At 42.8% G+C, this 13382-nt stretch overlaps 1 protein-coding gene across 2 annotated transcripts in view; it reads right to left on the bottom strand.

Moving 5' to 3' along the window:
• The window catches only part of LOC135494802 (A.superbus venom factor 1-like), a 190526-nt gene that overhangs the window by 32079 nt on the left and 145065 nt on the right, over positions 1-13382 (bottom strand). For both annotated transcript variants that reach the window (XM_064783090.1, XM_064783091.1), the window contains exon 32: positions 10184-10394. In XM_064783090.1, coding sequence (XP_064639160.1) covers positions 10184-10394 — 211 coding nt within the window. The remainder of the gene's footprint in view (positions 1-10183; positions 10395-13382) is intronic.

Below are 13382 nucleotides of genomic sequence, written 5' to 3'. Positions count from 1 at the left end.
TTACTGAATACTGGATCGGATGCATCGAATTTACCGACGAATATAAAGTCCGTAATAGATGACTGCGACAAAGAAACTCTGACTGTCTGGTGTTTACAGTTGAATATAATCCAAACATGCAAGTAATTTTCCAAGCAATTTTAACACGGGACCAAATCGGTGTCGGCAATTTTTCGTGGATGCAGTCGGGTCAGCGCTATAGCCATGATGATAGCCGCGGGCCTACGTCGAACATGCACATTCCACTAAAATCAACGCGCCTCAATAGCCATCGCTCACATTTACCACAGCCTACCATACATCTGTCGTCTATTTAGTCATCCATCAACAATTTTTTCTTTCCTGTACACAAATAGTGAAAAACAAGAGGCCCAAGGGCCTGGCGCTCAGCTGAAATGGATAGGTGAAGGCAAGGGCCAAGTGTGTGTCGGTAACGTTATTATGAGGCAACGTGAAGCTATAACGTCTAGCACGCAGAAGTGCTGATGCGAAAGACCTTCTTGCTATATCAGTGCATGCTGAAGTACTGAGTTGACGTCACCCTGGTATTATGACGTAAAGTCATTTCTATTGCCGTTGCAGTAGTGGGGTGTGTGATGACGTCAAGGAGTTGTGTGGTGACGTCAAAGAGTGGAGTCCTTGTCTTCATGCAGCGTAGGTGGAACTAATAACATGCACATGGACACAAGGTACATAATTATTACAGTGTATTTTGTGAGGTGGGGCCTGGTGCTTTACAATGGTCAAATGAACCGACTGTTGTCTGGACATTGATGAAGTGGATGCAGCCAAATGTTTGGGACGGTCTTTTTTGTATGTGAAGAAAAGAAGATAAAGAGTTGGTTAACAAAATGAACTTTATTGGTGCGGCAGATATTTGATGCCTTTCGGCAGATATTTGAAGCGCCTTGCGGCAGATATTTGTTGCCTTGCAGCAGATATTTGATAACGCTCTCCGGGAATGGAAAGCAGTAAAACGAGTAAGCACACCTCACTCTGAATGTGGGAACAGCAAGTGCTTGACTTGAAATGTGCCAACGACTCCTCTTGCAATAACCAACAACAGTTAATCTGTAAAAAAAGAGAAGAGAAATTAACACTGACTGAATAAAAAAGGGTGACATAGACGGGGAAATGTACACCACCGGATACAGTCTGTGCTTGATCAGGCATCGGTCAGATGATATCCTGAACAAGGCATCTATGGAAGCAAATCCAGAAAGAGACTTTACCTTCGAAGGGCACACTTATTACTCAGTGAAAAGTCAGTCCTGTGGGCTGTTTTCCAATTCAAAATAAAAGTGTAACCTCTTTAAATTAGTCTCACAGACTGAACCATAACACTCAACAGCCAACCGTGCCCACATGATGTGAGCCGAGAGCTGCATGGGCTTAAAGATGAGCGAGTGGTGTACTACATTTTGAAAATTGTCTATCGTCTACGACATGTGACAGAACAGGATCTAGTGGACTTAATGATGAGGTACTATCAAATAAGGTGTCCATCAAATGAATCATGAGGGCCTGTTTGTTGAGTTATACTCTAAGCCTGTCCTATAGGGCTAGGCTATGGTTTTTGTCTTTTTTACAGCTACAGTACAGCCATGCACAGCGCAGTGTACAGACAGTACAGGATTGCAAACCAAAAACATGAGCATTGCTGCGTAACGATACTGCAGTGGAATTCATACTACGATGTCATAATGTGACTTTCAAAATAATTGTAAACAAACGTAGCCTAAATGGCGAAATTTGTTGCAAAATTGCCAACCACAACAACTCAGGGACCGTAGCCAAAATGGCCGACGGCGAATTCTCCGGTCGCTAGCGCAGTCCATAAACAAGCATCAATTTCACCAACTTTGGGCGCAAGCTTGGTCATCAAAGTTACAGAACTGTTAGAAATACATCCAAACAACATATATATACAGTTAAAAGTGCATAAAAATCCCGTTTCAACCTCCGGCCGCTACCTTTTTTTCTCCGCCAGACGCCGGGCCCTACCGGTCGTTATTTAGTGCGACCGCCACCAGAGTGTTTATCACGATCTTTCGCCGTTTTAATAGCGCGTTTTAGGCAGATTAATCAATTATTACATGCATGCATTATATATCACCGAAATGATAATTGCGTAGGCTATTTGAAACTAAGTTCAGATATTATTTTTGATCTTTGAATTGAATTTAGGCGAGTGATTTTTGACACCCGGTCGACATATCAGGACTTGCAAAATTCACGCGAGATCGCTTGCATCATCGGCACGTTTGAAAACCGAATTTCACAAATTCCACAAATATTTATCACATACCATATGTATCACCACAAAGGTAACTCTCTAGACTATTTGAAACCAAGTTCAGATACTTATTTTCACAAAAATTCGAAGCTATGCAAGCGATTTTTCAGTGGTAGAGATCGACGGCAACAAATTTCTCGCTCTAAAATGACATGAGACGAGCACCAACTTTCGCTAATTTGTGCACAAAATTTCCGCAATATTATAAAAAACTATCGATAAATCTGAATTATATAGACTCTTTTCAGTACCTAAACAAATTTCAGGTACATGGTCATGTTGATTAAAAGAGTATCAACCGATTGAACATGAGAAAGTTCACTCATCTTCATTGAAGCAGCGACTACCGCCATTTTTAAATGGTGGCATCTCTTCTATCGATCGGCCAATCAGCGGCACTGCTTGCAAAAAGTTGAGCCACCGCCAAATTTGAAATCGCCAAAATTCAGTCAATGTGCCTGCAGCGCCAACTGGCGGTTAAAACCATATTAATTCCATTAAAAGTAAAAAATGAAAAAATATTAAAAAATATTCAGCCACATTTGAAAACAATATTTGCTCTGTGGACTGAGGTAAAAAGGGACCTCATTCTCTTAATACAGGTCGGATCGCGCTGATTTTTCGTTTTTTGAGTTCACCTTGAGCAACTCCTAATTTAGCACTGTCAACGAAGTGGCTAGGCCTTCCCAATCAGAAATGTCCAATTTTGTCCACAGATGGGTCCCTAGATGGATGGATTGCAGGACGGACACCATTTGAACAGCTATTCTACTAGCTCCGCTGACTTTGTCAGCTGAGCTAAAAACTACACTTACATTCGACGAAGCTGGTAAACAATTCGATTGGAGAACGCGGAGCAAGCGATGAAAATGGCGGCGACCAGATTACGGTCAACGTCGTAAAAGGGCTTGCTTGGAGTAAAAATAACACAAAATCATACGTCAAAAAATACAATCGCCTGAACTGCACATCTGCATAATAAACAAATAAAGTATGTTGTATTATTTCTTTTATTCAATGCATACATTCGCTGAAACTTGGCCTAGATCACGGGCCAAAACCGCGACTCCAGACCGGGCCGTAATGCATACACAGTGTACATGTTATTGACATTGTGTCACCTAGGCACTGGTTGTAACTGGAGGGGAAGAATTTGCCTACTAACGAAAAATTCTCCGCCGAGCCCCTAGCGGGCGTGGCAGAGACTAATGAACACCGCCACATTACACAGGCATTGGACGCGAATTTGTCGTGTTATTCGACATGAATTAGATGTAGCAAAAACAAATTACATGTCAGGATTCGACGCGAATTCGACGTTAAATTGGCGTCAAACCCTGATCGGGGGGGGGGGGGGGCACAAGGTTCTGATTGACTGCTGCATTTAAACAAAACACCTGCGCCGGTCTGGTAGAAGTTGTCAGACTTTTATCTCCCTCACACTCGCCTCCCCAGGCATAATAAAGAACACTGGTTGGATCATTTCAGTCATTTGGAAGTGTCATTATCGAATACATGTATAATGACGCCATTATGAATTAAGGCCATAACCTAGATGTCGTCTGCTCAGTAACTTTCTGCTTTCCGGGACGGGTAGTAGCTCTCATCATCGACAAAACAAAATGGAAAACTTCAAAATTGAACTGAATTATCACGCTATAGATTCTGACGTCACGCAAAACTAAACATTCTCTGTGTGTCTGCGTGCGCATACGACACTCGCCAGAGTATGGTGTGACGCAACAATATCAACGTCGCGTGATCGTTCTTAGTTTCCCTTGGAGACGGGGAGTTCGTGACTTGCATGATATTTTAGAATAAAACCTTGATACGATTTTGTCACAATAACAGTCGTACATCATGTTATCCACAAAATATCAAGAAAAGGTTGGTTTGTCGAAATCCTTCTTCATGTTTTGGCCCCATTTTCTATACCTCAGCATGCAAAATATACAGCGGCTGTTGTAATGTTGCAGTGGCGCTTTGTAGCAGCCTTCCATATCAGCTCCTACAAAATCATTGGGTGATTTCAAAGTCAGTTTTTAGATTTAGTTTTAAAACTAAATGGAACACTAAAACCCTTGATTAAACCAGCATTGAAATGAAGTGGGTTTTAGTTTCATCCTATTTCAAAGTCGGTGTTTGTTGGTTTTAGCATTATGCCCGGTTAAAGCTTAAAACTAAGGGATGGTTTTAGTGTCAAAACTAACACCGGTGTAATGTTTTTGAGTGTTTCTGTTTTTGAGTGTTTCCCCTCATTGTTTGGGAACGCTCAAAAATAGATTGACGAGTATTTCTGTGTATCCCCCCTATTGAAAAGTCATGGTCTCTCTAGCTGCCTATTGTTTGGAAACACTGAAACATGGGGAACAACCACAGATGTTACACCGGGACTAAAACTAAAACTCTCCACAACACCAGAAATGAAATCAGTTCTGGTGTTAGTTTTGACACTCAGTTTTAGCATTATCATATTTCAAATTAGGTTTTAGTTTCACACTGAAACCAATTGGAACACCAAGGTCTAATCTTAATCCTAGCTCGGTTTTATATTTGGAAGATTTGTAGTGCATTTTGTATTACCAATAAAACTAACACCTTAGTCATTAAACACCGAGTGGATTTCAAAGTTGGTGTTGGTGTTAAGAAAAAATAAAATCATGTTGTTCGTACCATTTCAAGAAGAAGTTGCTGGTATTTTGAACGCATATGGAAATGATGATGGACGTGAAAGAAGACGACCAAATTACTATAGATCGGAAGCGGTTACAATAGGGAAACAACAGTAACAACGACAACAACATGCATGTTTGGTTTTTCCAAGGTTTTATCTCTGTCCATCTTGGTGTTAGTTTTACCGGCAGAATAAAACCTCTTTTTAGTTTCAGCCCAGATTAAAGGTGTTCAGATAAAACCAGATGTTGGTGTTAATGTTATGGTGCAAATCTTTGATGATTTGGAAGATATGTATATTGTTCATTATTCTATATTTCTAAACACAATCATTCTCCAATTTTACTTTTACCTTCTGATATGACTTAACACAGCTTGGTCAGGATTTACATTTAAACAATGGTTTTATGATTAGTATTAATAAGCATATTAGATGTAGGATTAGCCACTCCAAAACATGTTACTCTTTACAATTGTTTTGCATTGTTTGTATTTCTGTCTCTAGGTAATTTATGTCATTAGTTTTCTTGGTGAATGTAATGTTATTGTGGAGTAATTCAGGTTTGGACTCCAGACTGGGAACACACCTATTTGGACTTCCAATCTGTATTTGTAATTGTAACTGTCAATGTATGTGCTTTCATGAAAGTTTATTGAATTAGAAGAAGTGAACAGAACCTACAGGACTCCAACTTATTTCTACCGCTAGACTTTTTTTCCCCCATAATATCAAACTAAAACCTCGAATTGGTCTTATCCAGACATAGGTTTTTAGGGGTAGAAATTAAGAATAAAACTGACACTAACACCCAACACTAAAACCAAAACCAACTTTGAAATCACCCATTGTCTACAGTGGATAAACAGATCTCATTACGCATCGTCATCTATGAACATTCGTAGATCAGGTTACTGCAATTTCTAAGTGGATAAGACTATCTCACTGTCACCAAACTCGATGGCCTTCGACTAACAGAGTACACAATTCAAGATCGACTCTCTCTATGAATTCTTTATTTCGGACAACTGAGGCAAGTCTTGCCAATGACGAGGACTGCAAATACAAAATGAGCAGACAGCTAGTCAAATACTAAGTAGAACATACAAAAGGAACTAACATTACTTAGCAGAAAAGCTTGCACCACGGGCCTGACCAAGCCACAATAACACAACTAGGTACCAAAGTACTACAGTACTAGTGCACACTGCACTGTGCACCCGCAATACATCGGTTAAACATGAATGCATACACATACATAATACCGCGTCCAGGTCACAGGCTACCACAGCCAAAGGGCCAAAATCCCTTATCCAAATATACATCAAACTACCCTGTTCTCCGGCGCACTGGGCACTAAACTCCTATACACTTACCCCAGCCACCAGTCAAATATTAAAAGCATATATAACCACATTCACTTATAACTTGAAAGATGATTCACAAGTGCACATTTAAAACTCCTCTGCTCTCACAGTTCTCCCTCCAAAAACAGGAAATACTCCCACTAGCAACACACACACCAATCACACAAACCAAACACACATCACACAGTACTCCACCTCCATCTATCGCAACCACACCAAACTAACATACAAACAAGCACACACACACGCCCACACAAACCTATGTCACTTTGTGACACTCACGAACCAGTGCTAATGGCCGTTTATTTTCCTCATTTTTGCTACTGGACACTGGTGCCATTTTTGTACATGCTGTACATACTGTATTGTACACGCATGATTTTTGTACACCAAGTGTGACCATGCAGATCACCTATTCCAGGGATTACCTGATGTCTCTATCCAAACAGAACTTTGATCATGAACACTCCTGGATTACCAACTTGGACAATTTTACAAGGAGAGTCATTGTGCCAGAACCGATCAAGACATTTCACAGACCCAGAGGAAAGCGAGCTGGGGTTCGTTTACGTGTCAAAAGAAAAGTGACGTCCGAATTGACAGTTGCCATTCTAAATGCACAATCTATCCGAAACAAAGTGGATTGCATACAGGACATCATCATAGAGCACGATGTTGACATTTTCGCTTTCACGGAAACGTGGGTAACCTCAAAGGCAAAAGATGAGATGTTCTTAAAGGCCCTGGCAATATCCGGATACAAACCCCTTGGTGCCACGAAAGGGAAACAAAGGCTATAGTGGGGTAGCGATACTCTATAAGTCAGGATTGACAGTTTCTTCTTGCTCTCCTGAAGAGTGCCCCAAGTTTCGAGACATGCAACATCGTTTTTTGAGTGTGGGCGGAAAGTGCTTAAATGTGATTATTGTTTATAGACCTCCATCATCAAAGAAAAACAAACTCACAGTTCCACTTTTCTTCGAGGAATTCCCGCCGCATCTTCATGAGATAGCAATGAGTCCTGGATATGTCTTCATTACCGGGGATATCAACTTTCACCTGGATGAGCCAGGCAAGGGGGAAGTACGGCGCTTCCTCGATCTCTTGGAATCTTGTGACCTTGTCCAACACATCGATTTTCCGACACATCGCTCACTTCACACACTGGACTTCGCCATCACCCGCTAGGACAGTCGCGTAATTTCCAGCCTGGTGCAAGGTGACATGATATCGGATCACAATTTAGTTGTTGCTAAATTATGCTATCCAAAGCCTTCGCACCAACGTGTCAGCATCGCTACGAGAAAACTTCGAAATATCGATCAGACAGCATTCAAGGGGGACATTGGCCAGGTAAAGTGGCCCGCATCTGATCAAAGTGTCAGTTGTCTGTGTGATGCATACAACAAGGAATTAAATAATCTTCTTGATCATCATGCGCCGGAGAATGTGAAAGCAGTCACTATCCGTCCCTCACAGCCGTGGTTTACAACAGGACTCAATAAAGCGAAGCGCAAAAAGCGAAAGGCCGAGAACATGTGACGAAAAACACAACTGACTGTGCACAGACAAGTGTTTCAAGAGGTACGAAATGCATTCAACATCCAATTACATGCCACCAAGTCTGCATATTTCATCAAGAAAATCAATGATGCTGGCTCGAATGCCAAGGAAATGCAAGGAATCTTCAAGCGCATTTTTCACACAGCTCGCTAAGTGAAACTGCCAAAGCATATGGACCCCTGTGAACTTGCAAATAGATTTGCAGACTGTGTCAATGACAAAATTGAAAAAATCCGACTTAGATTCGCGTCTGACAATAACAGCGATGCTAGCGTTGGATCTGATAATGCCAGTGATGCTACAACCTGTGAGACTATGGCTGACCCAATCCAGGGCTTTGCGGAGTTCGAGCCTGCTCACCATGACGAACTAATATCTCTTGTCAAAAAATCACCGTGCAAATCTTGCAAACAGGACCCGCTTCCTACATGGATGGTCAAATCGGCCGCCGATGAACTGGGCCCCATCCTACTGAATATCATCAATGCTTCTCTGAGAGATGGGGAAGTCCCTCAGACACTCAAGATCGCGCTTGTGACAAAGTTGCTAAAGAAGCCACAACTTGACCCGGAGTGCCTACAAAATTATCGCCCTGTGAGCAATTTATCGTTCTTATCCAAGGTATTGGAACGGGTCGTTGCAACCCGTCTGACAAAGCACATGGACATAAATAACCCACATGATGTGTTACAATCTGCATATAAACCTCATCACAGCACGGACACTGCCCTACTAAGAGTGACCTACGACATCAGGATGATGGTGGATGAACAAGGAGCTGCAATTCTTGTCCTACTGGATTTAAGTGCCGCATACGACATGCTTGATCACAGGATGCTCCTTGAGCGGCTCGAAAAGCTTGTGGGCATCAGTGGCACAGCACTAAAGTGGTTTGAATCATATCTGACTGACAGAGTTCAACATATTCTGATAAACGGGAAAAAGTCATCAGCCAGGACGCTTTCTTGTGGTGTGCCCCAAGGGTCTGTGTTGGGCCCCATTCTATTTCTATCATAGACCAAGGTGCACATCCACATCATGGGTATGCTGACGACAATCAGCTATATGTCGCCCTTCAAGTAAGTTCAGCGATGTTACGTATCAAAAGTCTCGAAGACTGTCTCGCCTCAGTTCAGAACTGGTTGACGGAAAACAAACTCAAGGGAAATCCCACCAAGACGGAGATCAAGTTGTTTGGGTCTCAGAGAGTCGTAAATTCACTCAATATCCATGCCCTGATGGTCGCTGGCATAAAGATCAATGTGTCACCTGACCCAGTCAGAAATCTTGGTGTTATGTTTGATCAGACGCTGTCAATGGGCCCACATGTGAACAAGCTCGTACAGTGTGCAACATTTCAAATCCGAAACATTGGCGGCATGCGAAAGCTCCTTACGCAAGAAGCTACGAAACTTCTAGTGCAATCAACTGTCATATCCAGACTGGATTATTGTAATAGCCTGCTTGTTGGTGCCGATGAAAATGTACTTGACAAGCTACAAAAAGGTTCAGAATCACGCAGCGCGAGTAATCACAGGGACGCGTAAACGTAAACATATTACCCCCGTGCTGAGAAGTCTACATTGGCTACCAATCTGTGAACGTATAGAGTTCAAAACAATGCTCCTCATATACAAAGCAAGAAATGGACTTGTCCCTGCTTACATATGCGAGCTCCTCCCATCCTGTGACTCCGGGCGATCCCTGAGGTCCGAAGACTAATGTCTCCTGAGGATCCCCAGGTATCGCCTGGAGACGTACGGTGGCAGGAGCTTCCTTGTACAGGCGGCCAGACTTTGGAATGAGCTCAGCATTGAGATTAACAAGGCTAAGACTGTTGCTATTTTCAGGTGCGGGCTAAAAACCCATCTGTTCAGACGATATTTTGAAACACCGCATTAGAGCAAAAGTTGGATTTTGCGGTATATAAATGTAAATTTCATTCATTTCATTCATTCATAATTGGTCAAAACCTCGCAACTGCGATGTCTTGGCGGATTTCACGGCCCTTGGCCCATATAAACTCATTTATGTATGCTGCATCGTGTGCTTTTATCAGAAAACAATTTACCGGTAGTGGGAAATACTAAATGTATACTCATCAAAATGAAACAAGCCTGTATTGGAAAATCCAACGAGAAGGTATTTTTCAGGCGATGAATTAGCATGATCACCTACATATATTTGTTAACGATGTTCCCAATCATGTATATGAAAGAGCTATAATTTTGAGATACACTAGGACATAAAGTTCCCACAGATTGTCTCATCCGATTTCAGACTGACCTGCTAGACAATGACAGACCTTCCTTCTGTTCAATAAGTTACAAGACTGAGCAAGAAGGATATTCCCTCCGCTAGGATGATAGAACTTGGTGCATTGTCGTCTGTTAGGCTCGTAGTAGTCGTACACCTTGACTGCAACGGGCTGTGTCTTGCCTACTTTATACTCTTGGGTCGCTCGGAACGTCACGGACGTGTTCTTAGTACTAGAAATCTGTCAAATAAACCAAAAAGGATGAGAAATTAGGTCCTCTTGCAGAATCTGAATGTACAAGTTCTATTCGTCGGACACAGCTTTTCGCTCCGACGATAGCAAGATCTTAATCTAACAGAGAGGACAAATATAGGTTGATGATACGTGTCATGATCCACAGACTTTATCTTTGTCCGATGATCATCCCCCGGTCACGAGATTTCCGTAATAACTGCTTTTATCGGGAATAGAAAGGATTGGAAAATGACATCAATAAATGGTTGCAAAATAATTGATATGGAAACCTGGAAAGGAGAACACATATATTGATGCTTTTTTTTCAGCTCCATGTATAAGATGACGGCAGAGTTACCGATCGGGTCATCAGATTTGTATAAAGTTTATGCATGATGACGGCAGAGTTACCGACCGGGCCATCAGACTTGTATAACGTTTATCATAGACGTCCATCTTCGTTTGTGTTTCCAGTAATACTTTTCATAGTGCTTATCAGCACAGCATCCACGTAAGAGACTTACTGCCGTGCACCCGGTCGACGCTACGTGGCGCTAGCTGCCATTAGCGCGCTGATGTAATCGAAAAAAACTATAGACAAATTGTGCTGCAGTCACACAACAGAGAAAGGCCGCATGACAAAGTGTTCTGACCGGTAATAAATAAATATAAATAGCGGGGTTTGTAAGAATCACTCTTTAAGCGCGCAGCAATATTTTGATTTAATTAATACTTTATTATATACAGACACTAAATAAATTCAAAACATGTGTACAACTTATAAATCATAGCAATGCATAAAACACAAGAACAAAATGTAGCACATCAAAACAATAAAATTAGTGTCTAAAAGGAAGAACACAAAGGTGACTTAACCCACCTATAAAAGAGCCTCCTAAAAAGAAAAGGCGAAGTTCCGGGAGAGTGACTAGAATTTGACGGCGTCTCACTATGCAGGTCTGCAAGTGGCATACCTGCAGAAGCCGACAAACGTACAGTAATTGTCTGAGTCAACCAAACACAGCTTACTTTTGTAAAAAATTGTTAAATGATTTTTGAAAGTTCGTTGGTTCTCACATTGTCTTAAGTACAGTGGCAGGCTGTTCCACAATTTAGCCCCTCGAACAAAGAAAGAGGCCGCCAAGCTTTTAGTAGAGAATCTGGGTTGACGCAACAAAAGATCATCGCCTCTCCTAGAGCATCACGTTATAAAAGGCGAAGTGTCAGAATCAACTAGACCATAAAAGTATTGGTGCAAGAACGTAAGATCATTTATCTCCCGACTAAAAGACAACGGTAACCGGTTGAGGTCGGCGAGCCTTTCCGCTTAAGATTTTTCAGGACCGACAACATGACGTGACACTCTACGCTGCACATTTTAAACCAGAGCTAGATTCCTACGTAAATGCGTGTCCCAGACAAATGAACCATACTCTAACCTACTGCGCAATAAACTCTGGTATAACATACGCTGGAGATTTTCCATTTCCTTTGGAAATGTCATTTTATTAGTTCATATCTACCCAGGTCAGACTTTTGCATGTGTACTCTTATCGGACACACCCGAGAAAACATAAATCTATTTATAATAGAAAAATGATTAGCTAGTTCTCGTAGCTACACCTAGGTGGCGCCCCAATACAGCCTCTGCCTCGTGAAAGCCGCCATTACTCAGTACCTTTTACTCGATCGCCAGAGTAAGTCCCGTTGCTGTGGGGACAGGCAGGGCGGGTAGTCTGACCTGGGTAGGTATGAACTAATAAAATTACATTTCCAAAGGAAATGGAAATTTTATGTCGTTCTTCAACAACCCTGGAAGGTGGGTAAACGGTGACTTACCATGTAGTGAAGTGAACTGTCTCCAGAGCCGCATAGCAGAACCCAACGGGTGAGACCAAGGGAACCCAGAAAAATAAGCATGGGGGCAACCCGGGCTAATGGCCAAAAGATCCTTTGAGAAAAAACAAGGGCGAGCCAAACTGGGAACCCAACCCCTCCTAGAAAAGGGGGAACTACCTCACATGGTAAACGCTCAGCACATTTCGTACGCTGTAGAATTACAAGAAATGCTGCGATTTAAAAATAGGGGAACCCCAAAAAGGAGACCCACGGAATAACTCCCCAAGAATCTTAGGGGGCTTAACCCAAGATACCCGGACGGGGCGAATGTGCGGGCATGACAGCCCGGACAAATATCTATGACCCCCCCCCCCCCCCGCTCCTCTGAGACTCAGGAGGGGGAGGAAGATACCGGGAGAGGGAGAGATTCGAGGAGTGGACTAGGCAGGGAAACACCTAGACCACGTGCTGAGCTGCGACAATTGGACCGAAAGACAGCATACCATCTGTTAACGCGGAACAATCGCGCATATAATACTGGGAGAAGGTGAAGTGGGAACTCCACGTAGCCGCATCTAAAACCTCGCTTAGCGCCACTCCCTTATACTCGGCCCAAGAAGTAGAGATGGCACGAATCTCGTGGGCCGTTATGGCGCCTAAGCAGCGAAGCTCTGGAGAAACGAGAGTCATATAATAAGCCAGCCGTATGGTGGCCACTATTACCATCTAGCGACCGCAGCAGCGGCTATCTCCCTAGTAAACCCCTCTCGATAAGACACAAAGAGGCGCTTTCTGTCGAGGCGAACGGCAGGATCTTTGGTCTTATCAACATATAACTTCAATGCCCGAACCGGGCAGAGAGTTCTGTCCGGGAGACCCCTAGAGACCGTAGCGGACAAGGAGGGGATGAAAACAGGGCGCCTGGTTCTTAGCAAGAAAACCTGGGACAAATTCTAGGACCGCGCCCCTCTCATTAAAAGCCAATCTATGAAAGGCTAGGGCATGGAGCTCGGACCGTCTCTGCGCCGTGGCCAAAGCCACGAGAAAAACGTCTTAAAACGTCTTAAAAGTCAGATGTTTAAAATCTGCCTGGTGCATAGGCTCAAATGGAAACTTCATGAGAGCCCTAAGCACCACCGAGAGATCCCATTCGGG

Source organism: Lineus longissimus, chromosome 10 (genome assembly GCF_910592395.1).
Source record: "Lineus longissimus chromosome 10, tnLinLong1.2, whole genome shotgun sequence".
Lineage (NCBI taxonomy): Eukaryota > Metazoa > Nemertea > Pilidiophora > Heteronemertea > Lineidae > Lineus > Lineus longissimus.
Note: the sequence above shows the minus strand (reverse complement) of the source record. Positions and strands in the feature narration are given on the sequence as shown.